Source organism: Halichoerus grypus, chromosome 3 (genome assembly GCF_964656455.1).
Source record: "Halichoerus grypus chromosome 3, mHalGry1.hap1.1, whole genome shotgun sequence".
In the NCBI taxonomy this organism is placed as follows: Eukaryota; Metazoa; Chordata; class Mammalia; order Carnivora; family Phocidae; genus Halichoerus; species Halichoerus grypus.
In genome coordinates, this window is record NC_135714.1 from 124,840,631 (window position 1) to 124,860,942 (window position 20,312).

Sequence of the window (20,312 nt, forward strand, 5' to 3'; positions counted from 1 at the left end):
GCTCAGTAAATCCTCCAGCGCCCATTTCTCTCTACTGCATGGTGACCTTACCACAGGAGCCTCTAAGCTGCTCTCCTAGGCTTCTCTCAGCCCCTCTACTATCTATTCTCCACGCAGCAGCACGGACAATAATTTGAAAATATAAATCCGACCACGACATTCCGTCATTTAAATCCCTCCAGTAGCTTTCTGTTGCATGCAGAGTAAAATCTGAATGCTTTTATCATGGACCTACAAGGCTCTGTGTGACCTGGTCCCTGCCTACCCTTCCAGCTCCAAGTCATATTATTCTTCCTCTGTATCACCAGGCTCTGGCCATCATCATCACTTTCCTGACCCTAGAACATACCAGGCTTATTCCTGCCTTACAGCCTTTGCACATTCTTTCCTTCTGCCTAGACCATTCTATCCCTAGAACTCTGCCATCTAAATTAATCACTGGCCTGCCCACCCAACCACTTTCAACCATATCACAGTTTTACTTCCCATCACTTATCTCCATCTTAGTCATCCACTTACTTGGTTTATTGCCAATCACACCCAGGTCTTCTCAACCTGTAAAACTAACTGGCACTTTGCCATTTTTGTTCACTATTGTTTCTCTAACACCTATAATAACTCCTGGCACACAGTAGGAAGAAAATAAGTGACCTGAATAGATGAGTAAGTGATCTCAACTGAGATCCTGCACACCATTACCAAAGCAGACAGTAAAAGTATCCTATCCTCATTATTTATAGGCAGGGAAAGTAAGGTTTAAATCTATGACATGGGGGCGCCTGGGTGGCTCAGTCGTTGAACGTCTGCCTTCGGCTCAGGTCATGGTCCCAGGGTCCTGGGATCGAGCCCCGCATCGGGCTCCCTGCTCCGCGGGAAGCCTGCTTCTCCCTCTCCCACTCCCCCTGCTTGTGTTCCCTCTCTCGCTGTCTCTCTCTCTGTCAAATAAATAAATAAAATCTTAAAAAAAATAAATAAATAAATAAATAAATCTATGACATGACTTCTTCAAAGTCACACAGCAAGTTAGGGACAGGGTCAGAAAGGGATCTCAGGACTCTAAGTTCAGTGTTTTAACTATTAGACTATTATACCATGCTGCTAAAATGTGATTATTTTTAAACCACTTCAAATAATTTTTTAAATTCATTAAATCCCTTTAATAAACATGGCATTTTTAATGGAAGAAAAGAGTCTAATAAAAATCTATTGTTAATTCAACTATCATATCAAACATAGAACAAGTAAAAAAGTGTTTGTTCCCTATATATATTTTTTCTTTCCTATACATTTAAAAAACACTTCTTAGACTCACCTACTATCTGTATACGTTCGGTAAGATACAGAATGTACAAGCTAAAGCACCCAACTGACAGCGTATCTAACATCTTCTATTCCCTTCCATCTCTCTCCCAACACAGCTTTTTAAAATTCCCAGAACAGTGTCCATCCCAGAACCTTAAGATTAAACATGACAGTGTATTTTAAGATTGTGTTATAATTAAGAGCACACTTATGTTGATGAGCACTGAGTAATATATAGAATTGTCAAATCACTATATTGTACACCTGAAACTAATATCACACTGTATGTTAACAATACCAAAATTACAATTTAAAAAAATTTACTAATAAAACCCTTAGATAGAAGAAAAAAAAAGATCATGTTTTAAAATTCTTTGGTGACTCTCCTTGATGAACACTATCATTTTAAAGGATAATAATTTTTCAAGTGTTTTTTTTCCTTATAAAATACCACACATAAGCCCTTTTGTATATAGTTGCCACAGAAACAATAAAGTCACCACAGATGCCTCATTAAAAGTGGACCCTTCCAAATATTTAAACGTACCCTTTTAAAAGCCATTCATTGATGGGTGTGATTGATAAAAGCTGAAGAAAAAGCCATATTGTTGCTGGGAAGAATGCAAGTGTAAAGATCTGAATGAAAAGGTGCAGTTTTATATGCACCAAAGCACTGGTCAGCTCCTGCAAAAATGAAAGACACAAAACAGCAAAGGTAAGAAAACTATTTTTCTGAAGAGAGACTGATACTAAAATAACATCAAATAAATTAGTTTTTAATTTGGAGTTATTTCAGAGCTAAAATCTTTACCTCTAAGTATATGCATAACAGACTTTAAGGGGGGAAAAGAGGTATTTTTATACAAAATTTCTGAAAAATTCTAATTTTTTCTGAATATACAATATACCCCAACAATTCAGATTTGTAAAATTCTGGACCAAAACTGAGCCAAGTACCTTTACATTAGTATAGACCTAAGGATTGTTTACGCTATGAACAAACATGTATATAACTACTTAAGGACCTATCACATTTTAATTAAATATGATTAATCTCTAAAAAGGCCTTACTTTGGCAAGATATTACCAAATCTACACACAAATAATAATTTTTAGAAATGTTTTCCCCAACAATGTTCTATAATTCAAAATGGCTTTTTCCCCCCAAATCAACTTTCTGGATTTTTTTGCTAATGCTTACTGAACAGCAGCTATGTGCCATGCTCTGAGCTTGTCACTTTATGTATGTTATCTCATTTAATCCTCACAACAGCCCCACTAGATATTATTAATATATTTTACTGAGGAGGAAATTGAGGTGGGGAGCCACCATTCAGTGCAGTTCAGAATCAAACTCATTTCTGGTATGCTAGCAAACTCATGTCTGTTTCATCCATCGTGCCACACTACTGCCCCAGACGAAAGAAAGTCACATTAAACACGACAAACCAGGCACATGCTCTATGTCTCACAGCTAAAAAAGGATACTGAGTTAAATTTGGGGGTTCAAATATGTACAAACTAACAAGCACTTGCATTTGAATTTCTTTGAGTTATAGCATTATTCAGTTGAAATAAATTCAGAAAGTAGTAGAAAAAATACTATAAAAATAAGTGCTATAAAAAAGTCCAATAAAATATGCAAGAAGTCATTAAAGCACAAAGATGCCAGAGATTCACTGGTTACAAGCATAGCACTGGAATGCCTCCCCTCATTCAAGTAAGACATTTAAGAAGTCCTGAGCCTCAGAGACATTAGCCGAAGTCCATCAGTTGAATGGACAGTGGGTTAATGCTGACTCTGCTCACCACGTTCAGGGATCTGTCTCATCGGCTCGCACTACACATCTCCCTGTATGAAGACACACAGCAGTGCTAGTGTGGCCACCAAACATCTCTAATGACACCTAAGTAATTTCTGGCAATCTGGGTCTAACTTCGGACAGATGGGAGGCCCAGGGCAGACCAGAAGCCACACCAGGTCCATGGATCAGATCTAAGATCAAAGGAGTCATCCTTACACCGTATCAGAATTCTTAAAGTTTCACCCTGAGAAAAGAGGAGCACCAGCAGTTCCAAGAATGCTCAGCAGTTTCAAAACCAAATCCCACTCAAATATACTCAGATGTGGTTGATAAATACCAAGTAAATATTAATATTTTAATTTTTTAACTGTAACAAAATGATGAGCCAGAATGCAGTTACTAAGGAATTTGCATATACTTTATTTTTTTTTTTTTTTAAGATTTCATTTATTTATTTGACAGAGAGAGACACAGTGAGAGAGGGAACACAAGCAGGGGGAGCGGGAAAGGGAGAAGCAGGCTTCCCGCTGAGCAGGGAGCCGGATGCGGAGCTCGATCCCAGGACCCTGAGACCATGACCTGAGCCGAAGGCAGACGCTTAACGACTGAGCCACCCAGGCGCCCAGGAATTTGCATATACTTTAGATAGGAATATGAAACAGCATAACTTTTCTGAAAAGTAACTTGGGAATATATTTCAAAGACTATAACATGATTCACATTCTTGGATCCCAAAGTGTTATGTCTAGGTACTTATTCTAAGGATATAAAATGTGGTTATAAGTATTTATATACAGAATTGATCACGACAGCATCATCTAGTATAGTAAAATTAGGAAACAAATTAAAAGTCCAAAAATGGGTGAATAATTAAGTAACTTAAGGTATAACAAGACTGTTCCGAGCTAGTGAAAACCATGTTAAAACTGTGTTGACAAGCATGTGGTAACACAAGATCTCTTCCCTACTTAACCAGGAGGAGTATAAATTGGCACAACTTAGGGACAGCAATCTGGCAATTCATTCCTTCAGTCAACAAACACTGAGAACCTGACACTCTTCGAGGTACTTGGAATATCTGTCACAACTTACACTGCACATAACATTTGACTTAGCAATTCTACTTCTAGGAATTAATCCTTCACATTTTCTCCCAAATGTGGGAAAATGGACAATTTTTAGGTTATCGTCTGCTGCATTTTTTTAACAGCGAAACCTTAAAAATTACCTAAATGTCCATCAATGAGGACTAATAAAATATATTATGACACATTCATAAAATGGAATGCTTTCCAGGATACAAAAAGAAACAAGGAGTTCTTTATGTACTGATATGAAACAATCTCCAAGATAGGTTTTTTGAGTAAAACAAGACAGGGTGACAAGCAGTACAAACACCACAGCTTGAAAGGGGGGCACATATGTTTTACACAGAATATCTCTGGCAAGATACAAACTATTAACATTGGTTATCTCCAGATATCTGACATAGGGGAGAAAAAAAGACTCCTCATCATATATACCTTTGTACCCTCTGATTTATGTTCATAAAAGTAAACAAAATGTAAATTTTATATACATGAAGAAAAATTAAATTAATATATTAAATTACATGAAAAATTATAATTTTACAAGTTACATGGGAAAAAAGATTATTTATGTGTGGGCATATGTGATATATATGCAAGTATACATATACAATTTTTAAAAATATTTCCTTTTTAAATATTCTGTATGTAAAACATGTTTAGGAAAAAAGGGACTAAAAATCACAGAGATGTTACTACTAGTTGTTTTTATTCTTTCTAATCTTTCTACAATGGGGAAATACTACTTTTATAATCAGAAAAAGTTATAAAAAACAAAATGTAGTTTAAAAATACTAGCTGATGTAATAAATGACAATTATAAGCAATTGCCATCACATCAGAACAATGGAACAATAAAGAATCCAGCAAAATGAATCACAAAGGCTGACCATGTTGGGTCATGAGGGGCCTTTTGACAACAGCATTATATTTTCCATATCTTCTTCATACAAGCATAAAGATAAAATACGGTAACAATGGAAAAGAAAAAGCCAGTGAACACTATCACATCCAAAATAGTTGGATGTTTATTCCATACATACCCATGCAGAATTTAGGGCCATATACTCAGATAAATGCTGTCATGAATAATTGAAAAGTTGATTCTGCATGACATTTTATTTATTCACATGTAATACAGGTCAAATTCCATTAAAATAAACTTAAGGAGATACTCCAAATACTGATTATACCAGAATTATCACTGACAGTATCAAAAATTGCTTAAAATCAGGGACTCTGACTGAGATGTAGAAATATTTTCATTACATACCAATTTCCCTTCTAACCCTTATTTGACCTTTATTTGATTCAGTTTCTGAGAATCAGTCTCATAGCTCTGGGCTGGAAACAAGCAGCAAGAACCTGAAATTTAAAATTTGCTATATTTACTTCTAAGGTAATAGAACTTCAAAAAATAATCTGTTTAGGAAACTAAGAAAAGACCTGTATATTCTGCCCTACTCAGGACCCTTTCCAGGCCCTGAGCATTTTGCTCATCTTTGTTTCCAACCCAGTGCCAAACACAGTGCCTTGTAGCCACAGGCATTTCATGGTATTATGAGATTGGTCCTGTCATGGTTTGCTAAGTGACAAATCCTCTGAAATTGTAGCTCCTAATTAGCTAAACATAAAATATATTTCAAATGTGACTTATTTGACTTTAATACATAAATTTTCAGAAAACATTTCAACAGATATTTTAAAATCTAGAAATAGTCATAAAACTGAAGACAGCATTAATCTTTTTAGTATTAAGTATTAACACACAGTTCTTTATGATTTTAATAAATTAGCAAGACAAATTTTATAATATACATCATTACATCAATGTACGGGTAATACTGCATGAAATGTTCAGTATAAATCAAACTTGAATGGGACCACTGTAAATGCTCAAATAAACTCAAGTCAATAATAATTTACTGTCTCCTGTGTGTGAAAATGCACTATTCTAATAGGGCTCAAAAACAGTAGTCCCAGCTGAAATAAACGTAAGATTATTAACTAGAAAATAAATAACAAGACTGCTACCTCCTAACTTAAAACTGTTCAGTTGCCCAGGAAATTAGCAGGGCTTAAAGATGGTTTAACATACAATGATGCAATCTAGAACATCTTAAGTTAAATGGATCTTGAAAATGACTTAATGTAGTATAGTTTGGAAAGGGCCATTGATGGAAGAAATGGCTTTGATGGCTACTTAGATACCGTGATAAAGCACAGGATTAAGGCATTTCATCATTAGATCCAAATTAGCTGGATCTGAAGGTTTCCTAGGTGCTTACAGAAGACTTGGGTCCTTAGAGAAATGCTGATAAGCTGACATTCTTCCTTCTTAAACTCCTGCATCCCACAAAGTTGGCTGCTTTACAGAATCACATTAAGCAAGAAACTAGGGGTGAGAGAATCAAGTCTCTTGCCAGATATCTCATGGCATAAGTAACAGCTGTAACCATTAAGCAACCACCAGGGGACATAGAGCAACGTCCCAAGAAGAGGACTGGGTAAGGCAGCTGCTCTGCAAAGGGCATTAGCCACAACCAGCAGGAAGACCTCCAAGGAAGAACAGTCCAGCACCATGTGAGTAGCAAATATTTTTCTGTATCACTAGGCCCCATATTTGAGAACCAATAGAACGAAGATGTTGACAGAAAAAATCTGTGCCCTCTAAGAACTGATAATAGTCCTTTCATGTCAATATAATTTGCAAAAACTAGATTTAACACATTTAGGAAATTCTGTCCCATGTCAGTTATTTTCAGAAGAACAGGTAGTAAGGATAGTCAGAATTTTTAACACAAATTTATCAGATACTACACAGGGATCCCATCTATATAAAAAATGCTCCAATAGAAAGATTTATACCAACCAGGTAACTACAGAATACATAAATTTAGTAAAACCATATTTTTTCCATGTTGCTATTAGGATGGCCAAAGAAAGAGGTAACTAAATTCGGTCCTCATTCAAATCACACTTAAAAGAAAATAAGTAAAGCAAGACATGATGCTGAAACAAAATTTCAACTTTTAAAGCTATCCCCCCCCCAAAAAAATCCTTGCATAGTAAGATTTCCCTATCTATATAAGAATAAGCATCTTAGAATAAGAACTTTAAAAACCCTAAGTAATTCTTTCAAAAATAAACAGACATTTTTCTCCTTTTTTTCCCTTCTATTATAAATCAAAAGAGAATCATAAATTCTACTCATTCCTCTCTTGGATGTTAAAAATGTCTGATTTCTTTAATTCTAGGAGAATCCCATGTTCAGCGACACCTGGATCAATAAATAACATTATCTACATGTCTTCATGATGAACTGTAACATGGTATGAAAAATCTCAATTTCTCTCTTAAAACATTTATTAATATTTAATAGCTATGCCAGCAAAGAATATACTTTAAAACATACAAATTAGTTAAAAGTTATAACATGCATCATTTGAGCAGCATGAGTCCTGACAACAAAAGTTCATTCACGGAAGTTATGGAAAGCCAACTAAACATCCATAACTTAAATGTGCCACAGTATTCACCACCACAGTCACCACCACAATCTGAGGAAGACCTAAAGTAGATGCTTCATTCAGTTCAGTCGCTGTATTAAAAACATACCCATGATAACCATACCTTCAGGGTCTGTGTTGTTCAACTACAAAATTTCTATAATATGTAGGTTCAAAACACAGTCCTTTGCTGAAGTTCAAGTTATCTTTTGTTACAGTGAAGCCTTGAGGCCATAGTTACATACATCTTTACAAAAGAATTCTGAAATTTCAAAATAATAAGCAGAAATTAAATTTTTCTCCCTGCTTATCACATGCCCCATAGGTTACAGTACCTCTGTTTTTAATGATAGTCCACTGTTAAAGAATATTGTTGCAACAGCAATGTAGGAGACGGTTATTTCTGGCTTCAGTGGTCCTAAAGAGACAGAAATGAGTTACTGTTAGATAAGAATTTCCAGCAGATAACTTAGTATGAAAGAAGAATCCATTGGGGGAGGGCAAATAGTGCTTCAAATCTTAGTGTTGCCCTAGTATACTACTGTTCTGACAGAGTTAAGCATTTGCTGCGATGCAGTCTAACTCCGAAGGGGATTTTCCAGAAGGCAAGGACCATGGCTGTCCAGTTCAGCACAGGATCCTCAGACCAGAAGAACACTCTCCTGGGTGAGAGCAGATAGGCAACCTCCTTTAGTATTAGGACCTAATTGCATCTGCCACAGTATCAGTGTTTATATAACAATCAAAATTCCTCAAACCAAAAAAAAAGAGAATCAGTGGAAGAAGGTCCCTTCTCTTTAGCAAATATTACTTTACTCCTTCTAGGATACCAGAAATAAAACTTGTATTCATTCACACATTCAGTTCTGCCCAAGGGTATTCATTTCTACAAATATTTTTTGAGCACTTACTATGTGAATGAGATAACGCATATAGAGTAATAGAGTACTAACAATAGGTTAGGTTTGCAATTATTATTACACTGTGCCAGGCCCTGGCTATACTGTAGTGAACCAGACAATCCTGATTTTGACCTCTGGAAAATCCTCTCTGGAATTAGGCTGACATCACCCCAAATGTGTTAATGCTATGAGGACAATAACAGCAACCCTGATACTTACTTCTTTTTGTAGCCTATATACAATTGTCTTAAAGACCCAATGTGTTAACCAAAGAACAACATTCTTTTAAAAGATGTAGTCTGAGAAAATGCCATATGTACCAGTGGATCTCCAGCAACTGCAATTTTGCCTCCCACAGACATTTGGCAACGTTTGGAAATTCTTTTTGGTTGTAATAACTCAGCAAGTGGGGTGTGTTACTGGCATCTAGTAGACAGAAATCAGGAGTTCTGCTAAACAACCTAGGAGGCACAGGACAGCCCTCCCAACAACAAAGAATTAACATGTCCAAAATGTCAATAGTGCTGAGGTCAAGAAACACTGGCATATGCCAACATTTTAAAATCTGATCACCTCATATCTGACATTCTATTCAGCCCTCTCATGCTGTGTTGAATAGTGTCCTCCAAAATTCATGTCCACCCAGAACCTATGAATGTGACCTTATTTAGAAATTGGTTCTTTGCAGATAGATGTAACCAAGTCAAGATGAGGTCTTATTGGATTATGGTGGACCCTAATCCAATGACTAGTATTCTTACAAGTAGAGGTAAATTTGGACAGAGTCACGCACAGAGGGAAGATGGCCATGTGAAGACAGAGGCAAAGCCTGGAATTATATTATCATAAGCCAAGAAACACCAAGGACAGCCGGCAACCACCACAAGCTAGAAGCCAGGAAGGATTCATCCCTAGAGTCTTAAGTGGGAGCATGGCCCTTGACTTCAAAATTCCAGTCTCCAGAATAATTTCTGGAAAATAAATCTCTGTTGTTCTACACCACCCAGTTTGTGTGAATCTGGTGTGGTAGCACTAGGAAACTAAGACCCTCCCTTGTGCAACAAGACCACAATCATAGCTCCAGCGTTCCCTGCGGCCCTCCACCATACCCACAGGTATTGCTCGAAGTAAGACCAAGCTCAGGAAAAATCACCATTCAGTCAACAAATATTTACTAAGCAACTCTGATATTTTAGGCATTTGTACTATATCAATGAACAAAAAGAAATAAAGATCTTCTCAAACATAGCAATAAATTCTTGTATATACTTGGCATTTAAACAAATTATTTTGCTGAGATCTGAGAAAAGGGAGCAAAAGGAAGAAGGCAAGTGCAAAAGGCATTACATTTCAAGGCAGTAAAAGTATTCCAAAACTTAAAAAGAGGTGCGTTTTTTATACTTGTGAGTGAATCTGTCTCTACAGCTCACACTTAGAAATTCTCTACAGCTGAGGAAGCTGATTCAGGAACATATTTTAAAGTCAAGGAATCTGACTTGTTTTAGAAGTAAATGCCTTCCAGGAATTTTAAATTGTTTGTTTGTTTGTTTGTTTGAACTCATTTTTATTCTCCTCCAATCCTGGGGTGCCTGGGTGGCTCAGTTGGTTAAGCGACTGCCTTCGGCTCAGGTCATGATCCTGGAGTCCCGGGATTGAGGTCCGCATTGGGCTCCCTGCTCAGCAGGGAGTCTGCTTCTCCCTCTGACCCTCCCCCCTCTCATGCTCTCTCTCTATCTCATTCTCTCTCAAATAAATAAATAAAATCTTTATTCTCCTCCAATCCTTTGCTTTTTATGAGACCTTATTCTTGTCAACTACACCTCTGCCCACAGTGGAGCCCCAGAATTTCTATATAGGATGAGTTAAAATGAGCAATGTGGTCACAAAGGAGAGCAGGGGACTTGTCCAAAGATGTACCTCCACAGCAGGGACATGGTTTCCTTAGACTGCATGTTTCTTTGGGGCAGCTAAAGCATCTACGTTAGTTGGCCAACAACTATATTTTTTTAAAAAGCTAACTCTTCCATGCTACACACACACACACACACACACACACACACCCAAATACACATGATAACTCTGAACTGATTGGCATAATTCAGTGGAATGATTCCTGGCTTTTAATGTTTTAAATTCTAGAGATGGGGTACACTGTCTTTTGTATTAGATGCACATCTAAACAACTTTAATCCATGGAAGAACATGATGAAGATATTCCATGTCTTCCTACAATGTACCTTTCAAAAGCCTGGGAGGCTCAATTGGTTAAGTGTTCGACTCTTGATTTCGGCTCAGGACATGATCTCGGCTCAGGGCATGATCTCAGGGTCGTAAGATCTAGCCCTGCGCTGAGCTCCGTACTGGGCGTGGAACCTGCTTTAGATCTCTCTCTCTCCCTCTCCCCCTATTCCTCTCCCGCCTCTCTCGCCTTCTCTTAAAAAAAAGGTGGGGTGAAGAAGGAATCAATTCTGATTTCAAGAAACCTAAAGCCCCTTTGAGAAGTGATCAACTGAAATGCTAATAGATTGCCCAAGTTGGGAATGCGGACCTAGAAGTCACACAGGCCTGAAGTAAACACTTGGTAAATATTTGCCCAGAGGTGAGAGTTGAGACTACATATAAAAATGAGATCTGGCCTCTCTCCAAGATAATGATTATATACTCCATGTCACCAAAATAGATCTGAATAAGATCTGAATCTTAAGATGGCTATAAAGTTCAAAGCAGAAATAAAAGTTTTAGCTTTTCCTTTAAACAAAAGAAAAAAAAAAGTTTCTCAGTGAAAATGGAATAGGGTAGCAAAATCAGAAGAAAAATTAGCCAGAAAAAACGAGGTAATTTTTGGGCTCTCCAAATCCATGCTTTTTATTGGGGGAGATAAAAGAAAATGATTTGGAATGCTTAAAAATGCAAGGAACTATTACCATTTCATAAAATCTACTCATCACCAAGTAAATTTCACTTCTAAACCTAATCTAGGATATTAATGCGAACACACTTTAGCTTCAACATGTTTCTGCTTATGTTTTTTAATGGAAAAACAAAGCAGTTTCCTTTTAGGATTTATGTCTTATTAATGTCAATAATCTAAATTAAGATGCAGGTAGAAATGAGAAACTTACTCTGTCCTTCCAAAGAAGGAAACCTTTCTGTTCCCAAGAATGAATAGCACAGTGTTAGACTCTGGTAAACTCTAAGGTGTGCATAGCTCAGGGCTTCCCTGGGTTGCACTGGAACTGGAACAGATTATCAACACCTCAGAATCTACACATTTACATTTACCCCGACTATTTTCAACTTCTCCTATATATTTAAAAATGAAATGTACCTGAGTAAAAAGGACAGTGAACTAAGAATTAAATTATCTAGGCTAGTACATGTGATGCTTTTTCCCATTTGGAAAGTCATTCAACATCTCTAATTTTCAGGTTTCCATTACCTATAAATTTCCTGTGATACATAATTCACCTATTGGCCGTACAGACTGTTTTTAAAGGGAGGTCAGATCAAAGGTATGATATTTTTAAGTGCAGAGGTCTTGCACTTAAATCACTTCAGTATAAAGAGTGTAGTCGTTAAGGTATTGACCCAGGTAAAGATGAAGTGAACACCTTAACAAATTTAAGACTACCAAAACTTTTCCTATTTAAAAGAATGTCTAGGAAACTGTTCTATTGAAAATTGTTCAGTCAATATGAAGGCACTAAAAATCACAGTTCCCAAGTGTACAGAGCCCATAAATGGAACCTATGACTAAAAATTGTAAGTACAAAAAAATAGAAATAAAAAAAATAAAAATCACAAGTACAAAGAGGTGCTTTGGAGGCGCCTGGATGGCTCAGTTGGTTAAGCATCTGCCTTCAGCTCAGGTCATGTCCTGGGATCAAGTCCTGCATCGAATGGGGCTCCCTGCTCATCAGGGAGTCTGCCTCTCTCTCTCCACCTGCCTCTCCCCCAGCTCATGCTCTCTCTCAAATAAGTAAATAAAATCTAAAAAAAAAAAAAAAAAAGAGGTGCTTTTGACCATTCTAAAGAGCAAGATGTAATAGAAACATTTTCAGCAACCATTCTTCTCCTTATCCTAGATTTTTATTGTTTTAACTTGTGAAGTGAAAGTGTTATTTGGTACTATTTGGAGGTCTATTTTTACTTAAGAGGTTTCACAGGTGGGAAGGTCAATTAAAAGCTCAACAGAATTATCAAGAACTTAGCCTGACAGCCTATATAAGAAATCCCAAACAATCGTTTGTTCTAATTTTTTGGAAAAAGTAATTTTTGCACATGGACAGTTATCAAATCACATGAGTACATTGTTATTTAATATTAGCTGATTCTGCTCTGCTCTTTTGAGCTAAAATTGAGGCACTGAAAATGCCTTTATTGCAGAGTCCTTCTTTATAATATTCATTTTAAATTATTTTTGCCAAGAAAATTCGTATGGGTTTTGCAACTAGTATGAAAAAAAAGGGAGAGCCCTGGTGTCCAGTGCCTCTTTCTTGAGCTAGCCAACTAACCAAGGATGAGTCACCTGACCTCAGGTCTCAGTATCTTCAACTGTAAAAGCAGCTTGTTGGCTTAAAATACTTAAAGGTCCCTTTCAGCTCTTAACATTCTACTCTTATAATTAAACAAAGAAGTGAATTATCCTGGATTAATGGCTTAAGTACTGGTAAAAATCAGAAGCAATTATTTCTAAGATACGATAATATACCAAAACTTCAAGAAGCAGAGTCAGAAGGAACAAATAAGATTACAGAATCCATCTTTCCTAGGGCTTTGAAGAAGCCCTAGGAAAATGATTCAGCATTCAATAACCCTTCTTCCACAGCATCCTGGGAATATAAAATAAAAAGCATTTTACCAAAGCTAGCGCCTGCAGATTTAAACATAAAGATAATACATCACCTGTAATTACACCTTAACAATGAGCAAATAAGAGATCTAACACCATAAGCTAGAAAGTGTGCTGCTGAAGCTAGTTAAGTGTACATTCCAGATCACCACAAAGACACTCTAACTTTAATTCTGCCCATCCAGCTAGCTCCAGGAACAGAGGGCACTCATTTGACAGAACTTGAAACAGCATTCACAAGTTTTCCAAAAGCTCCCAGGGAAGCCAGGTCAAAGATCTTCAGAAGGAGAAACCATGATGAACATCAGCTTTATTCTCAGTTACGTATTCTACACATTTTGTACTAAGGTGAACATAGAAGGAAAAAACATAAAATAAATAAAAAGTTTTAATCCTCATAATCTTTGTTCAAATAATTCCTTTTAAAATATTCCCTGCAGCTACTTCTAAATGGAGGAATTGAGGGTAGATGGTAGAAGGAACCACTGTTCCAATGAGAGATCATTTCATTCACTTCCAACATGTTTTAACAAAGAGGTATATATAACTTCAAATAGCTTACTGAGCACTTCCTAAAAGATTGTGTGTGCTGAATTCTGTTCTTAGTTGTCCCTGTTGTATGACTGACCTATTAAAACTATCAATAAAGGTAGAAACTGACAAGGTCAAAAAGACAATGAATTGAAGAAATTCAATTAATGTTTATGAAAAGTAGGACAAGATTGTCTAAGGGTGAAAAGGCAGGGAGGAGAATAAAAGACTAATAATATTTCCAGTCGTTTCCACCAATGCCCACCTCCACATTACAAGGCTCCCACTATTCAGAAATCTGAGTATGATTTTAGCCTGCCTACATTTCCTTGCCAAAATACACACTACACATAGCCTAACACAGACTGTATCTGTTAGAGTACTAACAACTGAGTCCTGGCAGCACACGGAAGTAGTGTCCTGTAATGAAAAAGTGCAACGTGTCAGTCGGCTTGGGAGTTTCTGAAGCGGCGGCAATTGCAGCAAATCATCATTCTGCAACATGTGGGCCACAAAATCTGAATTGGAGAATGAAGGGTATCCCTTTTTCTTTTTCTTCCCCCACCCCCTTTTTTTAAACGTGGGGGCGGGGAAGGGGGGGAAGATCCAGAAATAGACAAGGTAATGGTGGCCACTCCAAGATAGATAAGGAACTCCTGGCAACCTAGCGTCCCTTGGGATAGGATGCTACTTTGAAGGCAAGAGGAGTAAGTTTCACTCTCAGTAAGCTCACTCCTTAACACTAAGGATACTCATTGATTGTTCGTGGAAAAGGTAACCTGCGTTCAAATTCCTTTGCCCCATTCCTAATTACAATCTGGGGTTGGTAAATTAAAACATCAGCAAAAGGGCCAAATGACACCCCGAGCTGGTCAGTGCCCTTGAGAGAACTAGCCACTTCCCGACTACGGTCTCCCCTTCCTTTCCCAGACTCGAAAATTAGTTTTGAAGTGGGAATCGCGATGGAGCGTTCAGAGGTGCAGCACTTACCCCCATTCACCCCTATAGATGGCTCCAGTTTGGCTCCGGCGATCGCCAGCACTATTCCAATCATGAACCATTCTTTCCTCATTCTCTCCAGCAGCCTCATGTTTGTTAGGGTGGGTGGGTTTTGTTTATTTGTTTGGCTTTTTTTCTTTTTAAGCTGCGATCGCTTAATCCCCGGGGCGTCTCCACACTTTCCACGGTCCCTCCAGACATGCAGCAGAGCAAGTCAAATTGCCACTTGTAAACTAAAGACCAGGGGGTTGCTCCGGCGGCTTTGAGGAGGGCTGGGAGTAGTAGTATCCAGTGACAGGGAAGTCTCAGTGAGCGCCGCCATCACTACCACACGCCTCATAATAGACGCGCACATTGCCACGGCAGCTCTATCCGCGGCTCCCAAGCACAAATGCTCTGAAGCGGACACGGGCCAAGTCGGCCAAGGCAGGCGATCAGATAAGGGAAACTGGCTGCCTGGTGTGGCTGACAGACGCCACCGCCAGGACCTGCGGAACCTTAGGAATGACTGGTGTTCGGAGAGACGTTAGACTTCACAGCTACCCAGCCTTATCGAGGGTCCCGCTCCGACAAACTTTTAGGCACAGCTGCCCGCGCCCCTGGAGCACATCCATGGAGAAACTTTCTTTTGCTTCGCCATGAACTTGCGGGAAAGGCTAGCATGGACTCCAGGCAGGGATTTCTCCGTTGGCAGCTGCGGCGGCGGGGTTCAGGGGTTTTTTTTTTAGTGGCGCGCTTCTTCGGGGCATTACGACGCTTCCCCGACGCCGGCGTTGACGTGTGCGCCGGGGGAAGGGGAGGCCACTGTCGGTCTCCAGGTTCTCCGCGGGAGCCCCGGGAGTTAGAGGCGCTCCGAGGTCCGCGCGGGAAAGCGGCTCCTTCTTTTGAGGAGTTTTAGCCCCGAGGGTGGGTTGGAAATTGGGCGTTCACCTAACGCCCAAGTCCGCAGGACCCCTGCCTTCCAGCATCCTCTGCATCCCGAGAGGGCGGGCGGGACCAGCCAGGTCCGTGGCTTGTTGGACCCGAGGCCCCGAGGCCCGAGACCCCGCAGGCCCCCGGCAGTGGGGAGGTCTGCAAGGGTTCAGTACTCTCCTGGGAGCAGGGGACCAGGTCTTCCTTCGGGGGCAGTGATGAGTGCTCAAGTTCCCTCCAGACAGTCCTCAAGCTCCCTCCCAGCGAAGCTGAGGATGGGCAGAGTGGGGTTCGAGCAAGGGAGTCTGGAGGGTGCGCGAGTGCACGCTCTTGCTTGACCCTCAGGGCCTGCCCACCCAAGCAGCAGGACAACTGTGGGAAGGGGGCCAAGGACCTCAAGTCAAAAAAAAAAAAAAAAAAAAAAAATGATGAGGAACCGAATGGAGGGGAGCTCCCGCCTTCCATTGGCCCTCGTGCTAGATTCTATCCAGCTGTCCCCCAGTTTCTCCCTTGAGGTTTTCTAGCAACCAGTGACATTGATTATTTCATGAATGGACTTTTTACTCCTAGACCCAGCAGGAACTTCAACTTCTCCCCAGTATGCACCAAAATAAATGAACAAATAAAATACTATCTGACATTTTGAAGTAGTGTGGTGTCTAACTGGAACCTCAGGTTTGTAAGAGACTTCTAGGATTGTTCAGTGATGCCAGCCTTTAATTCTGAATTTATCTGGAGATTGAAAGAGACTCATTTGGTAATTTCCTCTACTTATTTAGCTTTATCTTGATGACATGACTTGCTGTCCAAAAACTAAGCCAGTTTTTGCAGTTATGCCACCAGTCGTAGGTTACACAGTGTGGAGTGTCATCTAATTATTACATCAGGCACAATGACAAAAAGTGAAACTCAAGATAAAAAGAACTTAATAGGAAGACATAGATGACATTAAACAACCTGAAAATGGGAAAGAAATCACATGAGATGTGATGAAACCTGATGTTAATTATCAGGCAGTCACCAGATAAGTGGAGATGAAAGATAGTTTACACACAATTATCTTCAGTCATTGAAGATATGCTCTTGTATTTAAAAAAAAAATCATTATATGTTATGATTACAGAGAATTAGGCCAGTTTAATTTTATGGCTGTTTGCAAATTCCTATTTACTAAGAGCTCTTTGATCTGTTTACAGGAGAATCTAACGCATGGAAAGGTTTTTTTGTTTTTAATGATACTTAAAGGAAAATATAGTGTGCTGCGATTTCTGTTATGTTACTGTAAGACCTATATTAGTTTCCCATGACTACCCTAACAAATACCTAAAACTGGATGCCTTAAAATAACAAATCTGTTTTCTCGTAGCTCTGGAAACCAAAAGTCCATAGTCAAGGTGTTGGCAAGGCCATATTTCCTCTGGAGGCTCTAGAGAGAGAATCCTTCTTTGCCTCTTCCAGCTTCTGGTGGTTGTTGGCATAACTTGGCTTCCTTGCCTTATGGCCATATCACTCCAATCTCTGCCCCTCATCTTCCCATCATCTTCTCCTCTGTGTGTCTGGCTGGTGGCCACATCACTCCAGTCTCTGCATCTGTCTTCACATTGCCTCCTCTCTTCTGTCTATGTCTCCTCTTCTGTGTGTCTCTTATAAAGACATTTGCCATTGAATTTAGGGCCCACCCAGATAATCCAGAATGATCTCATTTTAAGATCCTTAACTACACCTGCAAATATTCTTTTTCCAAATTAGGTGATTGTACTCTGTCGAATATGACCCCAAATATTTATGTGCACCTGGAGCCTCCAAATGTGATCTTATTTGAAATTGAATCTTGCAGATGTAATTAGTTGAGGTCATACTGGATTAGGATGGGTCCCAAATCCACTTAAGGTGTCCTTATAAGGAGAACATGTGGTAACACACAAAAGAGACATGAGGAGGAGAAAGTTACATGAAGATGAAAGCAGAAGACTAGAGTGATGTGTCCACAAGCTGAGGAATGCCAAAGATTCTGCCTCGGAAACAGCCACCAGAAGCTGGAAGAGAGAAATAGAACAGATTTTTCCCTCAAAGCCCCCAGAAGGAACCAACCCTGCTGACATCTTGATTCCAGAATTCTGGCCTGAACTGTGGGAGAATAAATTTCTGTTGTTTCAAGCCACCCAGTTTGCAGTACTTTGTTCTGGCAACTCTAGAAAACTAGAAATGGAATCATTCACAGATTCCAGGGATTAGATATGGATCTGTTTTTGGTGTGCCCACTGTTCAACCTACTACAAACCCCTTCCTGCCCTCTCTTTCTTCCATTACTTTTTCTTCAATAATTCTATACCCTTTCTCTTTCATTCATTTTTTTCCTGTCATTTTTTCCTTCCCTCTGTCTCTTCACCTTAGTTTTTTCTCTTTATTACCCCTGCCACTTCACCTGACATCATCCCAATGAAAATGTACATGTGAAAGCACACGTCTCTAAAAGACACATGAAAAATGCTCTTTGTTCAATAAATATTATATTTGTATATTGAACAAATATTTAATGGTCTCCACTACGTGCCAGCATGTGTCAGTGTTGTGCATTCAGTTATGAACAAAAAAAGACAAAACCTGCCCTCAGGAGTTTATAATCTAGTAGAGGAGACAGATGTAAACAAACATGTAATTACGAATTGCCATTGGAAAGGAACAGGATGTTGTGAATAATCTAGATTGGGGAAAGCCTGCTGAGATCAGAAGGATGAGCAGGCAGGTGGGAGAAAGCTATTACTCAGCAAGGAAGAGCTTGACACCATGGAATTCAAAGACTGGGATAGCTAGATGAGTCAGTGAAGGGAGAGTGATGTGGAAAGGGTAGAGAGAACTGGGCAGGGTACAAATCACGTATGACCTCTCATGTCATCACTGAGGATTCAGATTTTATTAAATACTTAGGAGGCCACTGAAGGATTTTAGACTGGCTAGTGATGATATGTCCAGTGTGCTGGGAAAATTCCTTAAGAAGCATTCTCTCCACAAACAGTTCAGGAAGAAGTGACTAAGTGAATGGAGCTGGGAAAGACAATTAGTATAAAAACTGTTAAGCAGAAAGAATTAAAAAAAAATGACCAGTCACCTCTAGGGGAATGGGGAAGCAGTCTAAAATGACTCCCAGAATGTCTTTCAGATAGATGCCAGTGCCATTCACTCAGCCAGGGAATCTTTACAAAGCAGATTTGGGGAACAGATTTTAAATTTAGTTTATATCTTGTGTGCAAGGCCACCTAGGCATATAAGGAGAGATGTCCGAAGGCAGGTAAAATGAAGGTTTGAGCTCATGAAAACACAGTTGCTATAGTTCCTGGATTCTTCAACAATAGCTTATGGAAACCATAGTTATTAATGTAGCAAATATTTACTTTTAAACCTTGTTATTCACATTGGTTACTCAGTCTCTTTGAAGATGGTTTGCTTACTTCTAATACTTATGAATGTTTACTATATGCCAAAACAGGGATACATCTTACTCTCACGGACTTTATGTTTAATAAAATGTTGAGAGGAATTCTAGCTCATCAGGCTGTTGAAAAGGTTCAGTGGGATAGTGTATATAGATTGCCTTGCACGGAACAGATGCTCGGTTACTCATTTATTCAACAAATATTTATTGAGCTCCTTTTGCGAGGCATTATTCTGGGTACTGGGGTTACAAGGAAAAGTGAGAGACAAGGGTTCAGCTTTGCTTCTGTATTCCAATAATTGCATAAAAAGAAAAGGAATAAGTAGTGATAAATGCCATGATGAAAAGAAAACAAGTCACATGATAGAGTAACAAAGAGGCTACTCTGAGTGGTGGGAGAAGGCCTTTCTGAAGGCATGCAATTTAAGCAGAGACCCAAATGATGGGGAAACGTCCACAATGCTAATATTTGGAAGATGAGCACTTCAAGGCAGAGGGAACAATTGGTGAACAACCTAAGTTACTTCCCTAAGGTAGGATGATCTTGGCATGTGTATTAGTTTTCTACTGTGGCTGTTAACAAGTTACCTCAACTTAGTGGTTTGAAACAACACAAATATGTCATCTCACAGTTCTGGAGCTCAGAATTCAAAAATGGATCTCACTGGGCTAAAATCAGCATATCAGCAGGTCTGCACTCTTTTCTGGGTTTCTAGAGGAGAATCTATTTCCTTTTCCTGCTTCTAGGGGCTACTTGCAGTCCTTGGCTTTTGGCTCCCTTCATCTTCAAAGTCAGCAACTGCCCACCCAGTCTTTCTCATGACGAATCATTCTGACACACTCTGCTTCCCTCTTTCACTTATAAAGACCCTTCTGATTATGATGGGTTCTCTGGGTTCACAATGTCTCCATCTTGAGATGCCTCCTTTAATCACAACTGCAAAGTCCCTTTGGCCATGTAAAATAACATATTCACAGG

The 20,312-nt window shown here is 39.1% G+C and overlaps 1 protein-coding gene across 8 annotated transcripts in view; it reads right to left on the reverse strand.

The window, feature by feature from the left end:
- Positions 1-15,310, reverse strand: part of SLC10A7 (solute carrier family 10 member 7) — a 256,508-nt gene extending 241,198 nt beyond the window's left edge. For all 8 annotated transcript variants that reach the window (XM_036077808.2, XM_036077810.2, XM_078069293.1 and 5 more), the window contains exons 1-3: positions 14,980-15,310; positions 8,040-8,122; positions 1,850-1,986 (exon numbers count right to left, since the gene is read on the reverse strand). In XM_036077808.2, coding sequence (XP_035933701.1) covers positions 1,850-1,986; positions 8,040-8,122; positions 14,980-15,079 — 320 coding nt within the window. In that variant the 5' untranslated portion in view covers positions 15,080-15,310. The remainder of the gene's footprint in view (positions 1-1,849; positions 1,987-8,039; positions 8,123-14,979) is intronic.
- Between the last annotated feature and the right edge of the window lie 5,002 nt (positions 15,311-20,312).